This window comes from Excalfactoria chinensis, chromosome 8 (genome assembly GCF_039878825.1).
Source record: "Excalfactoria chinensis isolate bCotChi1 chromosome 8, bCotChi1.hap2, whole genome shotgun sequence".
In the NCBI taxonomy this organism is placed as follows: domain Eukaryota; kingdom Metazoa; phylum Chordata; class Aves; order Galliformes; family Phasianidae; genus Excalfactoria; species Excalfactoria chinensis.
Window position 1 is genome coordinate 3,043,380 of NC_092832.1, and position 16,604 is coordinate 3,059,983.

Consider the following 16,604-nt stretch of genomic DNA (forward strand, 5'->3'; position numbering starts at 1 on the left):
GCTGGTAATACATAGCAATCATAAGTCTGAGACCATTGGATTCAATCACAACATGTTTTGTATGGTTAAAGATGATTTCTCCCCAGTCTTTGAAGAACTGAGATCTATGAACTGCACGTAAGTTTTTCCATATTTGAAATGCATTGGCATATCAAAAGTAGTTATGTGTTGTATCTCAAAGTTCAGATTCAGAGAGACAAGAAACTGTTTGTTTGGAAACAAGCTACCCTGCTGTCTCATGCACATACAAGCATACAGGTGCTTCCCCACACATGCAGTTATTCCCAGCCAGGCCTTCCAGCAAAAACACAACTACAAGCCCATGTGTGAAAGCTGAGCAGTAAGGAGGGAGTCACAATGGGAATGAGTCTGCAAGCACCATTCTGCATTGAGAGAACACCTCCACTGCAGATGTTCAGCACGCTCAAGGAATTGAAAACAAGAACGCAGCAAACAGCTTTCTGGTTAGTAGAGGAGAGGGAGATGTCTCTGTGGGCTGTGCAGACAGAGAGCTGCACCCAGGTGCCATTCAGCATCTACCTTCTGTGGACTGCACCTTTCAGCTTCCAAACCTGCCCAGACGCACTGCTGGCAAGGGTCTGACAAAGCCATGCCTTGCTCACACTGCCTGCAGAAAAGGAATTATGCCCTCCGTGCACAGGATGAGAGTTAGGCCAGAGACCTGAACACAAGCCTGGAATGTATTTATGGAAGGCAAGCAAGCTCAGCAGGGAATGATAAGTATATGCCTGCCCATCCCCAGCAGGAGAATGACATTTTGGCGGCAAATGAGGGGGGACAAAGGAAGTAGGATGAGGAATAATTACCACCAAGGACCACTCAGAACAGAATAGTGCTATTGGGTTACACATCAGCAGCATGCCCGGCATATCCTTCATCCAACAAAAGCAGCATTACCAGCCCCTCTTGTCATCACCTGCTTAAGTCAACTGCCGAACGGATACTATTAAAGCTTTAATCCATTACACATTTATGTTATGCCTGAGAAATTTATACCACAAGAAGCACTGAGCCCAGCAAGGGTCAAAACCTGGGAGTTTTACACACTCCACTGATTATATTCACATACTCAGAAGAAACCATTTAGCTGAAGAAATTAATATGAAGGGGGCAGCAGCCAATCCACTGCGCAACTTGGCCAGGGAGGCTCCCAGAGCTTGGGAAATAAAGACTCCATTGGCAGTGGAGATTCTTCCAGTAAACGATCTCCATCCTCCCCTGGGAGTGGCACCAGCTTATTTTCTCCAGGTCTCTTTTTTCTCCCTTTCAGATGCCAGTCTGTCTGGTGAAAAGAACTGAACCTCTGGATGCTTGCTTTACAAGCTCTTCTTTATGAGACCCCAGTGATCATTACTAGGGTTTGTTTAACGGAACTACCAGGGGACAGAGATTTATCTTTTCCACTTGATTGAAAAGAGAGGCACTTACAGGCTGTCTGCACACTAGGCCAGGGTGTTGCAGGCAGCTGGCAGCACAAACAACAAATATTCAGGGTCCTTCTACTCAATACATGAGCTGAACCTAAGACAACACATGGAGACGATATGCTGCTGTTCAGGATATCAGATCTGTGGTGTGTGCTCTCAGATTTCTCACTCAGAACCTGGATCAGACTCACAGGATGCCTGCAGGGATTTGCATGCACACACCAGCTGACTTCAGCTCCTCCCTGGCCAGCTGGGGCCCCACAGCCCTGCCTGACATGCTGGCATTTGAAACCAGCTCCACTCTGAACACAGAGCATTTTCTGTACCCATCAAAACGTGCAAAGATCTTTTTGTGCAAGTGCCTCACCTGAGGGCATGCAAGGACACAGGACCTGTACCCAAAGCCTGTCACAGTGACAGTCTCATGCACAATGTACGTGATCTATAGACTTCCACTTCTTGCTTCCTCAAGTATTTCTCCTCCCTCTCCTGAATTTGCAACGCTGCCAACTCTCCCAACCCACAACCCAATTTTCCAGACACAACCAATCAAGCTCACCTCTGATCTGCCTCGCAGCTGTGCCTGGCATGCAGGCTCCAGCAGCAGGACCAGAGGGAGCAGGAGGTTTGCCAGCTTGCAGGAATCTACCGCAAAAAGCAAAGTGTGAGGAGACGCACGTCCTTGGTGGCAGTTAGTGTTGCAGCTCTGCTCCAGTGTGCCTGCCCCTCATCACAGGACCTGTCTAGCCAGAGGCATCTTCCCAATCCACGATCCATGTGGGACTATGTCCTGCATCAGGAAATGAAATACTTGTGAGATCTGTTACTGATACACAGCCCGATTTCAATGTACTTTGCAAAGTAGGGCATAGACAGGACAGGATGATGGAGGTGTAAGTCTCTCACAGGGAGCAGCTTCCACAGACAAGATTTTCAGTGTTAAGATAGGTTAGAAATGTGTCTCAAGCAAAGCAAGCAGAAACCTTCTATCATGGTGCGCTTTGTCTCTCAGCTGAATTTGCTGGCAAGACCCCCAAGCAGCAAAGGCTAAAGTGAGCCCACTGGCAAAGCATGCTGAGCGCAGACACCGCCTCCCTAAAGGTCACCCCCAGTCAGGAGGTGTTAGAAATTTTCAGTCGCAGCAAACAGTCTGAATGCCAAACAGAGCTGAATGCCATCCCCTAGACTAGACACACAACATCCACCTTGGCCCTTCTTCTCCCCAGAGTCCAAAACCTTATCTTTCTTTTTTTTTTAATGGACCAGCTCAAAATGTTGTTTTGCTGCATCTGGACTAAATCTCTGGGGCAATGGGATCCCTTCATGCACTGGATCAGGCACAGTCCCAACCTGCAGCAGGCTGTTTTACAGCTCTTGGTTGCACAGCTTGCTCAGCTAAATCTCCCTGGCAGAAACAAATGTTGCGAATAATTTTTTTGAACTTTTTATTTGTGAACATTATTTTGTGGCTCCAACTGCTTTCTGCAAGATACTGAACTAATTCCATTTTGGCTAAGCATCCCTTTTAAATGCAACATCTGCTTCGTGCATCAGTTGAAAAATGGTTATCTGGGTGCAGAGCAAGATCCACCTCTCTGCTATGGTCTGAGAACTGTTTTATAGAGGCTGAACATCAGCACACCCCCAAAGCAGGCTTTACTTACAGACATGTGCCTCACATATTGAAATATTTGGCTCTTTGGACTAATCATCTGAGTCTTCCACTGCAGATCTCACCCTCCTGGCACCAAGTCCCTCAGCCCCTGGAACCACATGCATAATTTCCAGTATCTGAGTAGTTCTGTTAAAGTCCACTGGGCTTAGAGGCTTTCATACACATTTGAGTACACTGTTGAATCTGGGCCTAAATAAAATGCCTTTTCTTTATAAACGTCACCCCAGTCTGTTAAAATTACCTGATTCTCTTAACAGGCTGTGATACCAGATATGCTCAGCTCATAGCTAAACTTGCCTAAGTTTTCCACCACTGAACGCTAGGAAAGGAGGGTGAGAGGACTGCGGAGTTAGCACACTGAAGTAAATTTTGTACCTTGCTGATGCTGGATTGCAGCAAGTTTCAATGCGAGGCCCGATTTCAGTGTTAATCACACTTAGGGTTAAGCACCCTGTAAAGCGCTCTGCTAGGTCACAGCCTCAGTGTTGTTTTAGCAGCTTAACACTGTTAACTCTGTGTAAGAAGTCTCTGGATCTCATCTTGAAATACAGTTAATTTCTGCTGGGTTCCACTCTGAGCTGAACTTCAAAATGGCATTCTGCAGGTATGTTTAGACTTGCCATGTTCAGCTCTGCATCACAGAGAGCACAGGAACGCAGGATAGTCCAGACCGGAAGGCACCTAGGGAGGTTGCTGGTTCAAACTTCTGCTTGCAGCAGGGACAAAACTGAGGTTCCTTTGGACTTTATTTAAGTCAGTTCTGAAAGCCTGCAGCAACGCAGAACTGTACAGCCTCCCTGGGCAACCTTTTCCAGTGCCCTGACAATCCACAAACAGAAAGCTTTTCCTTACAGTCCACCAGCTCTTGTCATCTGACCACAGTTGAAGAGCTTGGCTCTTCAGATCACTGATAAAGATGTTAAACAGGACAGCTGCCTGTGAACACCAGTGATCTCGAGACCAAGTACAATGCATTAACCCTGACTTTCTAAGCCCAATGACCAAACTGTCGTTACCCATCTGGTTATCCACCCATCCGCACCACACTGAGAGGATTCTCAGATGTGCCTTCACAGCATACAGGCTACCTCTTGGTGTCTGTCCTTATGCACCCTTTTACTCCGTGGCAGTATGCATCAACTCCATGTTCACATGGAGGCCAGACCCACGGTACCTTTTCCTTGGGCTCTTACTGATTTGGATACACTGGCAACCAAATGGAAAACTTGAGAGAAGTCGTAATAATGACTCAGAGCATTAAACATTTGGCAAAGGGACACATCAGTCTGACAGGTAAACATTTTAGAGAGCTTGTTGGCCGAGAATGGAAATTCAAATAAAATTCAGACCAGAAATAAAATACGGGTTTAAGAGAGTGAAGCAATTAGACCTGGAAACAGCTTAATTACATACTGATGAGTTCTCAGTCATTTGCAGCCTTTAAGCCAAGTTATTTTTGTCTTCATAAATATATACTGTGACTCACTCATAAATTACAGGCACGATCCAGAAACTTTTATGTGAAATTTTAAGCTAGATATTCGTAACAGTACCTTCTAGCCATAAAGTATCCTACCAGTACTTACACTAACAGTTACATTGTAGGAAATCCTGCTCAGTTCCTAATATGTTGTGTTTATTTTCAAAATAAATGAAAGAATAACATTGTCATAGACTTCTTGAGATTACACTGACCTATAATTAACTTCCCTTCCTTTCCATTTTTCCTTTCTTTCCATCGTTCCTGGCTACCTACCACTAGGGACAGGAGTATTTACCTTGCATGTTTCATTTTAGATAGCTGCAGATATCACCGTATGTGAAAAGCCACATCAGAATACTAAGAAAACATGGAAATACTTTCTCTCTCTACAGACTCATGAATTCTAGCATCCTGAGCAGGGTACTCACTGGGCTCTGTACAATCTCACAGCATCAGGTAAGATAACCCACCTACCCACGTGGATATTCCAGTCAGGAAGGAGCCCTGCACATGAAATATTTTGGCATCCTGTATCTTTCACACATATTTGGCTGTAAAGAAATATTTTGGAAGCACTTTCCTCCCAGATAACAAACACCGGTCTGGACAGCGTGCGGCAGAGATCTGGATCACAGAGACTTTTGGTTAAGAAAATAATAACAGTCATTACTTTTCAAGCCTTTATCCACAGCAGTGCATAATACAAAGCTGAGGACGAATATCGGGCAACAGAAAGTAAGGCCTGACAGCTCTGCTGCTTTCAGTTTGTTCCTTCCAAGTTCCGAGTAGGTCAATTCCTGTCTTATTTAAAGGTGAAAGAAGTATCCTCACCCCAAAATCAAATCTAAAGCTCTTGAGGTCTTTCTCATTCCCCTTCCCCCCCCCCCCCAGTCTATGGAGTATTTAGGTAAAAAAGTAAAACAGGATACTGAATTAGAGGGAGCTGAGAGAGTAACAAATGGTTTAAACTAGACTGTAATCTCTCAAGCAGGGCTTCTCAAAACCACTACTTATTGTCACGAGTGCTGCACCCAGCTATCTAATATGACATGTCCTTCCAGATCATGGTAACGCACACACAAACACTCCTGCCCACCAGTTACTCACCCAGGGGAAGCGTTTCCAGCAGATAAAGGTAACACTGAAAGAAGTCATTCTGGATTGCCTTATGTAAGTCAAATGACATGCTGTGGCGACAGAGTTCTTCATCTGTCTTGTGCCAGCGGGACTTAAAAGCCAGATGTGCTGCTTTATATGCCATGATGTTTTTTGCAAGGTTGTGGTTGGTGCTGTCTGAAGGGCCTGTCCTTCCGAAGAGGCAGAGTCATTTAAACTGTGGCAGTGTGCTGTCATTCTATATTGGGGTGTGTGTGCAGCAGTGCAGGGGGCGGAGGCGGGCGAGAGGGCAGTGAGAAACACTGGCTCTTGGCACTTCCCTCCGAGTAATCCCTGGAGTGTCGCCCTCTGAAGCAAGCAGGTGCTGGAAAGTGATAAAAACCACGACCAGGAAATTGCTTAGCCAGGGTAAAAGTATATGGACTTCAAAAAAGAGCGCCTTTAGTTCAATTACACTTTTCTTAATCTGTGCAGCCTTCACTTCAAAGAAATTCAGATATTATCCAGGGTCTCCCATCTCTCTTTAATCTCACAAGGCAATTTTGTTTCTCTGCCTCTCCCTCAGTATTCTACAGTCCAGGGAAAACCAAGAGGAAGGCCAAAAGATCAGAATGAGACATATGTCTCCGTACAAGTTTGGTGCCCTAATAAGCTGCAATGACTGCATGCAACAAGAAAACAGTAGCTTGTAACAATCAGTAAGATCAGTGTAGTGGAATGGTGATACAGGAGGTGTAATAACAAAGGGACTGGTGCAAAGGGAAAGGAGCTATAAAGGAAAAGTGCTCACCCACCTCTGAAGATCGAGGCTCACAGGAAAAACTCCACAACGGAGGGATCTCCAACGGCATTCAGCCCTTAAATGAAGTCTCAGAATGGCACAGCCAGGCCTCACCCCTTGCAGTAACTCAGCTGAATTGCGTTCACCTGTGCTCCCAGGGCTGACCAGGTCCTTTGCCCAGGTGCTCAACAAGTGGTTCAGGCCATGATTCAACATTTGTACAAGGTTCAACATCATACTTTGCCATTGTATACAGCAGGGCAAACCACTCTCTAGCACTACAGGCTGCCCAAGTTCATGTAATCTCATTAAATGGTCAGAGCAACTGTCATCCACAGAGGCTAGCTTCAAGAATCTGCTGTCTGGGAGCAGAGGAATGGTACGAGAATTTTGTTTTAGCTATCAAAACACACAGAACAACAAAAAGAGATAAACTGGCCATTAATAAACTTAGACGAGTGTATAAAGTAAAAAGAGGGATCGTTCAGGCTATTACAACAGCAAAACTGTAAGATGAAAGGGAGTAGAGGCGAAGGCTGAAATGCTTTTAGGATGGAGAACGGAACACAACACAAGGGAGCTGTATCCTCTAGGTGCATTACATCCCAGAGGAGGATCAGCCCCTCAACAAGGAGGGATGCACTGCTTCAAAAGCTGTTTGCCAAGGGGATGAAGATTCTGTGCTGATGGCACTGACCTGCAGGCATTACGTTTGTGAGGGTCTCCTCTTTCAAGCTTTTTCTTCCAGTTTCCGCAGTGTAAGCACACTACAGCACAGCAAGGCATGGTGAGAAAGCTGGATGTTTTCAACACAAAAATCTTCCTACCATATGTCCTAAGCAGTACTGCAATTACCAACAAATGTCTGATCGAGCTTCTGAGCAAGGAGCTTCTGCCAAGAAAAATCTCTAGTATTTGGCTGCACCAGTGTATTTTTTAAAGGGACTCTGCCTTTATGAGATGATGCTAAGCAGCATCTAGCAAAGCATCAATTAATCACTGGGTACTACTGCCTGTTTTATTTCTTTAGTTAGCATTCCCAACACCCATTCTCACCTACATGCATTGGCACATTGCTCTGCCATTTGATCTAGTCTATTTGATCACGCAACCATGTTGGTGAACAGGTCAGTGAATAGATATAATGAAAACTAATTCAGAAAAATGTACTTTTCTTTCAAGTGACATCAATTCCCCATTCCAGCCCTCAGCTGACACAAGGGAATTTGTCATACGCTACAACGTGAGGCTGGAACACTTATGTGATGGCAGTGGCAGAAGAGTCACAATACACAGCAACCTTTGCAATAATGCAGCTCTCCTCCTTGTATCCTGTCAGATGAGTGCTGGATCTGGTTGTCTGAAAGCCAAATGTAATCAAAGTACTGGAAGATGCATTTCTATGGTCTGATTCCTCCCCGCTCTTAAATTTCCTCTGTTGGGGTCTCTTCTGTGCCATTTCAGCTTGCTATATTAGCTTACCTTTTCTGTTTGGTCAGCACTGTGAATAAGCTCGGTGCAGAGATTATAGTTACCAGAAACATTAAAAAATAGAAAGAAAAAAAACAACAAAACTAAAGGCAGAAACAAGCAGCTGAGGATGGAGTAGGGAGAGTGAGATCATGGCAGAAATTAGGTCCACTCTGATGCCAGTAGTGCAGCAGAGCACAGACCTCCCCTGAACTATCTTCTATACTGGAAACTCTATTCTTCCTGAATTCTATCAGTGAAGTATATGGTCCTCTTCCAACCCATTTTGAAATAAATGGCCCCTGACAAAATCCTGGTATCTCTCTTGGTTCTCTCACAAACCTGGCCCTTTCTTTTAGCTTGTCTATTTTCAGCCACATTCATATAATGCAACAGTATTGGATGTGTCAAGACAACACATGAAAGCGCTGGAAAGAGCTCACATGTTGTCACTGATGAAAGACAGCCCTACGAATGCCCAGCCCACCTGCTCCACATTTGACATCACGCTTCACATTTGGCATGGCTGCCATTTTGGCAATACCCATTGTGTAGCAAAGTGACCTCTCTGCTTAGAGACTGCAGAGACTCCAAGCATGATACCTAAGCCTTGGTGTGTCCTAGGGGAAATCAAGTGCTAGGACAGCACAGTTGAGCACACTGAGATTTCAGGCTTAGGGCTCCCCATAGATTTGACAGTCATGAGGTCCATTTACATCTGCTAAGAGGAGGTGAGGTACAAAAGCAGAGAAGGGCATTGCTTCTCCTGCCTTCTGTGCACAAACAGGGCTTAACTCTCCCTTTGGGTCCACACATTTGAATTCCCCTCTAAAGAATGCTCCAGCAACTGTGTCTACACTGAAGATCTCTGGATTTAAACCCGCCTAAGAATCTAGCCAAAACATACACAAGGGAAACTGGGCGTATTTCAGGACAACTCCTTTTTAACACAGTGCAACAGACCTTCTTGTAACTCTTAGCCTAATTTCCTTAAGAAAAAGAGATACATTCTTTTTGCTAATGGCTATACCTTTGAGTTTCCCCTATTACTCCGCTTTGAAACAACATTTGAACCAGCTCAACTACTTCAAATAAATCCCACAGTTATCACACAACAAAACAGTAGGAGGAGTAGACAGAGGTTTCATCCAAAGATGTCACTCAGGGACAGCACAAGATTTGTAAGAGGGGAGGGCATGGGCACAGCTGCACCTCTTTCCAAGGCAGCATTCTCAATCATCCAACACAAATCTGTCAGAAACAACAGTTCTTTTTTAGGCTGACTGTTGGTTGTAACTGCATTTGTCCCACTCAAGAAGAGTGACTATCCATGGAAGGCTGTATAAAAACTCATTGCATTCATTCTGTTCACATGTAAACAGGACTAAATTCCTGTTCTGAATAGCTCTGAAATCTAAGAGAGGCACACTGCATCCTCAGATGCTGATTAAGGTGAATCACAACAGCATGAAGCCTCTTCAGTCATTTTCAAAGCACTTCCTTCTGCTGTTGAAGGTTAGACAGAAGCAGATTTATCTCCTGAAGAAAGCCACATCAATTGCATCTTTTTCTATCCCCAGAAAGTGGATGCTATATTTTCAGCATATTTGAAAGCAGCGGCATTTCAATATCAACTGCAAAGAACCACTCACAGCTGATTGCTTTATGTTACCTCCTAACTCCTTGCTTTGATAAGCAGCAATACTGATCCACCTAGGAGCTGCAGACATGTAATGCATTATTATATAGCCTACAACTCTGCTAACAAGAAGAGTGGAGGTTTAATATAAGCACAGTGGCACCCACACTGCTTCTAGTGTCACTGCTGGAATATGAGACATCCCTTTCCATTTTGGCTTCCTTTATCACCATTTGACTCTTTCTGAAGTTTTCTGAGGCAGAAAGTCAACCTTTCTGTCAATAGCAGAGACAACTAAGAGTCCAAAGCTTTGGGTAAACTGAAGCCCTACACTAAAATAACATTAGAGGCTGCCGTAATGCATAACTGTCATTGTCTTGAACAGCTTCTGGTCTAAAATAAGAATGTGTTGGTATTTAAGAGAGTAAACAAATAATTCTCCATCTGTCATCTTCCTCCTCCCCGTAAGATCAAGCAGTTCAAGGACATCAAGTTCTTCACAGTTGAAAAGGAAGAATCAGTTACAATACCAGCAAATGGTCTCTGCCTGAGGGTAGTGGGTTTAAAACCAGTCATCAGATGCTTTATGATTCAAAGCAGATCTGTTTGTTGGAGCATCAGGGAGAAGCTGGACTTCTATATTAGTAGGTAGCAGTCTCTGCAGATCTGAACTGTATTTGCTTCCTTCTGAAACACATCAGCTGCACAGAAGAACATGTGCACCAGCACTACTTATCACACAGGTCACAAAGGGTCAATTTGGCCTTTAAATTACTGTGTTCTGCTCAGAGAACACCTGGTGTGCAATGTGATTTCCACACAGACAAGCCATCGGGATTGTTGTAGGATGTCTCTTTATCTTAAAAAGGCCTTTATATTAATTCTTCTCCCTCATGCTCACAGCTGGCATATGATGTCAGGAATAAATGTGGTTAAAGCAAGTAATTTTTGTTTTATCTCCAACAACAAGTTTTTAAAAGTTCCTGAAAACCACAGGATCATGTTGACAGAGGAGGCACAGGCAGAGAGCACACGTGCAGTTATGAGGGCAGTGAAAAACAGCTGCACGTTGGACTGCAGGTGGTAACCTTTACAAATGACTTGGCTGCAGCCAGAAAAGCTGTTCTGACTGCAGCTCCGGTGGCTTATTCAGAGCAATGGTGTATGTCAGCATCGGGGTACAGAGCTGAGAAACGGGACTCTAACAATGAATGAGCCAACTGTCTGACGTTACAGGCAACTGTGGACTTCAGCAGACCAGTCAATCTCAGAAAGTCATTCTATAGCAAAAGGACCCAAGGAAATGAAGAGCAAAACAGGTCCTTGGGCAAAGAGCCAATTCCTAGGGTAGGACTTGTGTTCTCCCAAGAAAAATCCTCTTTGAATCACATTTCCAAAGCAAAGTTCACTGACTATAGGTCAGGATGACTCATGCCCTTCAGGGCATATCCTGCACAATTCCCGTGCCCTTTCATGGGTACACTGACAGCAGCAATCTGTTATCATTTATACAATTGGAATTCAGCAATCTGGACTTCCATCTAAAGCAACAAAACATAGCATGTGAGCCCTATGGGTAAATGCATTATAATGCATGTAAATGAAACTGGCCAGAGATTTATCCCTATGGAGGGAATACAGTTCTTCCCTTCAAATCCTTTCAGCTCTGGAGCCAACACTAAATTATGTTTTTAAGAGAGCAGAAGTTGCTCTTAGGTGGGCATGAAGCCTGCCTCACCCTGTCTCAAGCATGGCAACAGCCACAGTGGGGCCCTGATCTGAAGATATAAACAGTATGCTAAGATAAATAGTAATATCTGGGGGGGGACTTCTGCATGCTTTGGTTGTGAGGATTTTATTTGGTTCTGGTTAGGGACTCTCAGTAATGCTGGGGCTAGAGGAAAGGAAGGGCAGAGTTCCTGATGAAACTTCAGCAGGGGCTGCTCTGTTGTTCTTGATAAGCATGACAGCTATGCCCACAACATCTGGTTTTCATTGAACCCTAGTGAGAGTCCCTTGCTGAGTCTCTTCCACCCCATATGTGGTGGTTTAATTGATGGAGCCTGAGAAGGTTTTAGGTCCAGCATGGAATGCCGCCTTTCACTGTGATATGTGACTCCAGATACAGTAAGGGCTGGGCTGCTTACAGTCATCTTATAAAAGCATTTCTTCTTGATGTTGTATTTTGTGTACATTGCCCTCTGTTGGCTCGAGTGCAAGATAAAGCTCTTTCTCTAGGTAAAAGCTAACAAAAACCTTCTTCTGCCTGAGTGGCACAGCTTGTGGGTTTTGGAAAATGCAGGCTCAAGTTAGCTGCAGCCTTGCGTGTGTGTGCATAGCTCAGTTCCCCCAGAGCTCTGCCTTTCAGAATGCAGGCACAGCTCTTCAAGCAGGGAGGAAAGAGGTCTGGAGACTGGCTGGCTCTGCCACTGTGAACTGCACATAAGGAGAGAGTTTTAAGGAGCGACCGGAGGGCACAGTGGTGAACTGGGATAAAGAGGATGTTGCACACTCACAAAACAGTATGAAAAGCAACACAGAAAACCTGTGGGAGGGCAGGGAAAGTGGGACTACAGAGTCTCTTGCAGCTCTGGCACGTAACGGCCAGAAACGCTTCACTAAAAAGACTCCCAGAGGCTTTATTTCAAGTCCCACCACCCCATCAAAGCTCCTTCTGCACACAGCGCTGCCAGAAAAAAAAGCCTCTCCCACTTCCTCTCAGTTGGATCCTTCCTACCTAAGGCATAAGACTGACCCATCTGCTCAGACCAAAAAGCAGCCTGCCTGGTTATCTCAGCCCTAACAACAAATGGCAGCAATGCCTAGGAAAAGCAGCCTAAACCCCTTAGCTGAGAAATATGGTGTCTGACCTTAGCATCTACATGCTGCTTCCTCACGGCCAGACCAAGCACTTCCCTAAACTCTTAGAAGCCCAGGCACAAAGGCTCCTGTTGTGGGAATACCAGAGCACACAACACATTACAGTGCCGTGATGTGACATAAGGATGGTGATGCCACAGGGAGACACAGCCCTGTGTGAACAGCATGAAAATACAGGAACTCCAAAGGGTAAGGGTATAATGGATAACAATAGATGCTCAGAAGTAAGTGATATGGCCAGGCCATGCTTCAGAGAGATCATTTAATTTTTTGCTATTTGCTAGTGATGGACATGGCTTATTACAGAAGCATAAAGGCCCAGGCTTTCAGATCTGGAGCTTTGTGGACCCCACTCTGCTGTTGGCTAGGATCATAAACATTAGACTGGCATTTCCGTGATCTGGTAGAGCAGCATGTTTCACAGCAGTGGTGGTGAACATCCTTGTTAAAGCTGGACTGGAAAATGTGTTCTTCTACAAGCTGTAGAGCCACGTGATGTCTGTGTCTCATTGCTTCTACCAGAACTAACCCCCATAGTGGCTCCCACTGGCCATCCATTCTGAAAGATACATCCTGGACATGAAACTGCCTGTGCTGCAGCCATCCTGGAGCTGCTCTGGGACAGCCTGGCCAGTCCATTCATTTGTGCTGTCTAGCTATTATGCAAAGAGCGACTGACCTCTTACTGCTGCCAAACAACTGAACTCTGCTTCACTCTCCCTCAGTGAAGTCCCTATCATGGGTCACTCCCATCTACCTGGCAGCCAGAATGCACAAACCTCGAGAAACTCAATTAACCTTCAGCCTCTACACACATCTTTCAGTGGTGACTGCACTTGGCCAGTATGCCAAGAAGTTATTAGCAGGAGGAAGAAGAGACCTGATGAATGCAGGGATAGGAAAGACAGGATAAAATTCATTTCCTGAGAAAGCCAAAGGAAGACAAGCTGAAAGGGAAAAGAAAACGTTGACAGCAGGGAACAAATCTGACCATCTCTTCCATCTTCAGTTCCTAAGGTATGTCTGGCAGAAATCAGGGAGCACAGACACACAGAACTAGAGATTAGAGAGCAGCAGCAGCTGTAAGCAGCATTTTTACTACAGCAGCAGAAGTATCATGAGTATACTGAACCCAGCACTGCAGTGCATCTGCAGCACTGCTGCTTGAATGGCCTTCGTTCTTAAACTATCTCTGAGTTGGGTGTGATTTCACAATAGCAGGAACTATGCAGTTATATCTTGTGCACACCTAGGAACACTAAACTCAGTTTCTGGATGACTAAGTGATACATATAAAGGGGTAATAAAAAAAAACCTAGACTGAGCCCTACTCCTCGACAGCATAAATACTATGAACTGTGGGGGCTATTAACACACACCTTGTGAAACACAGCTCCTGCACAGAGGTGTGCTTCAAAAATTTGCAACCACCACCTTTGTCCAGCATAGAAAATAGAAACCAAACAGGGGAAGACCAGAAATTCTCTCCTTTGCACGAACACTTTCTATCTGAGCTGGCAGACTAAAACTGCTCAAAAACCAAACGAGCGTGTGCTGTCCTTTGGAACTGAAAAACAATCACAACATGAAAAGCTTGAGATGGTTAATGTTTTCCTCCAGAGGCTGGGGATTAGAAGTCTGGGCAAGTAGCAGAGGAGAGAAAAAAACAAAAAGACTAAAATAAAAGAAGAAACTCTTAAGTGATCTGACAAGGGAAACTTAAATCTTACTTTTAAAGGGTTAGGTTGTACTAAAGCTTGAAAAATTAAATCCACAGCTGTCTCCAGAGTACTATATCTCACCAAGAACACTTCAAGTAAGTTTATCATGTATCCAACACCTAGACATTGGTCCTCAGGGACCACTAGGATAATATTTCCTCTGGATTAGCAAGAAGGCTAGCAAGTGACATCTGTATGAGACTAACTTTAAGTGCAAGGGGTTTTCTTATTGTAAAATGATAAATGAAGAACGAGCTTACTGGGAAGGGAAGCTCTTGCAGTTTGTAAATCTAACACATCCCTACTTTTGCTTCAAAAATGCACTGTTATTTCCTAAATTAATTTTATTTAGTGACATCAGTAATGCGATGTTTCTAAGTCTATCCTCCTCCCAGTGAGGATCAATGTGTTCTTTATGAGTAATATTTTTAATCCTGTAATCCCCTTCATGGGAATGCTCCTAATTTAAGAGACTATAAGCACTGGCATCGAGACAATATTATATATACGAAACTAATTCAAGAACCAAACTATAGGAAATGCAGGATGGATCTGGCAAAATTACAGTGCTTTCCTTCTTCTGGGATTCTTCAGTATTAGCCAATAAAGGCTGGGACATGTTGGAATGCTATTAATTAACTCAACTCACAGTGCCTTGCCATGACAACTGATACACCCTTGGGTTCCAGGGAAGTCTTACAAATCATATGAGATAGAATGCTTACCCTGAGCTAGGTGATCTAAGGACAACTTCATACGTTAACTTCGAAATCTGAAATGCGACAGCAAACTGAGTGTGGTACATAAAGCACAAAATGAAACCCAGGCAGCTGTACAAATGCCAAAGTTGGTGTTTCATTGGACAAAGCTCTTTGCATTTTGCACTTGGTGTCTGTCTAAAATCCCTTGCTGGGAAGAACAGCTTGTGGGTCACTGCAGCAAAATGACTACAGTCCATGCATGGGTTACAGCAAGCCAGCATTATCCCTTCCTGCCCTCAAAGCACATTGGTGAGGATTGTGTTTTCTATGCATTGGAAGATCTGAGTTACACACCCATGCACTACTCTTTGCCTGTACAGATGCACATGTAGGAGGTGTAATAAAGAAAAGGCACATATAGCAGAATTAAATGGTGAAAGCTAAAAAGCTAGACAAGCAAATTGCCTAAACAGCTCGCAGATGGTAAGTAAATTACTTGAAAGCTGAAAGATTGTTTTTTCAACACACAGCTCAATAGCACTGTAAAAGTTCCATTATTATAACCCAGAAGCTCAAGAGAAATAGTCATTACCAGAGCTAAACTCCTTGGCTCCTATATTTTCTTAACTGTGGCTGTCCAGACCAGGGCCTGATCCTCCCTCCCTCCAGTGCTTTCAAGACTCTGGGAAACTACAGCTGGGATGATGAACAAATATTCTTGACCTCGTGTTCCCTTCTTCCTCTCCTGCCTTCTGCTGCCCCCCATACAACTTGTTTTGAACATAATCACCATTCTTTCCTGCTGATAAGCTCTCTTCCAGGCTCCTCATACACTCTCCCAGCCAGCAAGCTCTTTGCCTGCTTCTATACTGAACTGCTAAGGGCAGCACCAGGACACACAAGACTGCAGAGCTCAGGCTGCCAGCAAACCATAATTACCCCAGTCAGAGGCATTCTAGGAAGCTCTTGGGAAAAAACACCTTGGTCACTGTCTGCCAACATCAGCTCAGAGCAGTTTACTTCATCCTCGTAAAAACACGAAGTCATCCTCTGTACCTCTTTAATACTGTAATACAACAGAATGCACAGCAAAAACAGCAGAATAGACAAGTCCAAGGCTGAAGCAAAAGTAAACAAGCCCCAAACCAGCAGTTATAAACACAGAAACCAAAAAAAGAATCCACTTACTTTTATAAAGCCTCAGATACACAGGGATCTCCAGCAAGAAATCCTCACCTCCACTGCCAACCTTTAACTGAGGTCTGGGAAGAGGTGAATCCTGGCTCCAGCCCTTCTGGTCACTCAGGTACACTGCATACACCTGAGTTACCCTGGGTTGGCCCCAGTGGAGGTTTTTTTGCTGGAGATCCCTGTGTATCTAATTGCTTTGATTGAAAAGATAATGGAAAAGATTTTCTTATAGAGTGTTCTGTAAAATTGTTGCTTTATTTTAAAGACAAAAGTCATGGTCTGAAATCCATAGTAAATTACTGGAAGCTGAACTTTTCCCTTTTGAAAGTATTTGAATGAGTAGCTTGCTTCAAGTAAACTGACAGCATTTCTGCTAAGGTACCCATTCCTTACTCTTCCTTTTTGACAAAACCTGAAAATAATAGCATTTTAGGGAGCAAAGAATTTGACGATCATATCAAAAACCAATTCCTTAAGGAGGGGGAGATGAGGAAGGGGA

The 16,604-nt window shown here is 44.2% G+C and overlaps 1 protein-coding gene across 4 annotated transcripts in view; it reads right to left on the bottom strand.

Moving 5' to 3' along the window:
• Window positions 1-16,604, bottom strand: part of NTMT2 (N-terminal Xaa-Pro-Lys N-methyltransferase 2) — a 31,750-nt gene that overhangs the window by 13,083 nt on the left and 2,063 nt on the right. Inside the window, exon 1 of one of the 4 annotated variants that reach the window (XM_072343140.1) lies at window positions 6,517-6,566. The exons of 2 other annotated variants lie outside the window; for them this stretch is intronic. Coding sequence is in view for 1 of the 2 variants with exons in the window: in XM_072343138.1 (XP_072199239.1) it covers window positions 2,008-2,038 (31 nt within the window). In the remaining variant the exon portion in view is untranslated. Of the gene's footprint in view, window positions 1-2,007; window positions 2,173-6,516; window positions 6,567-16,604 lie in introns of those variants that run through there. One more of the 4 variants, XM_072343138.1, reaches the window with a different exon arrangement.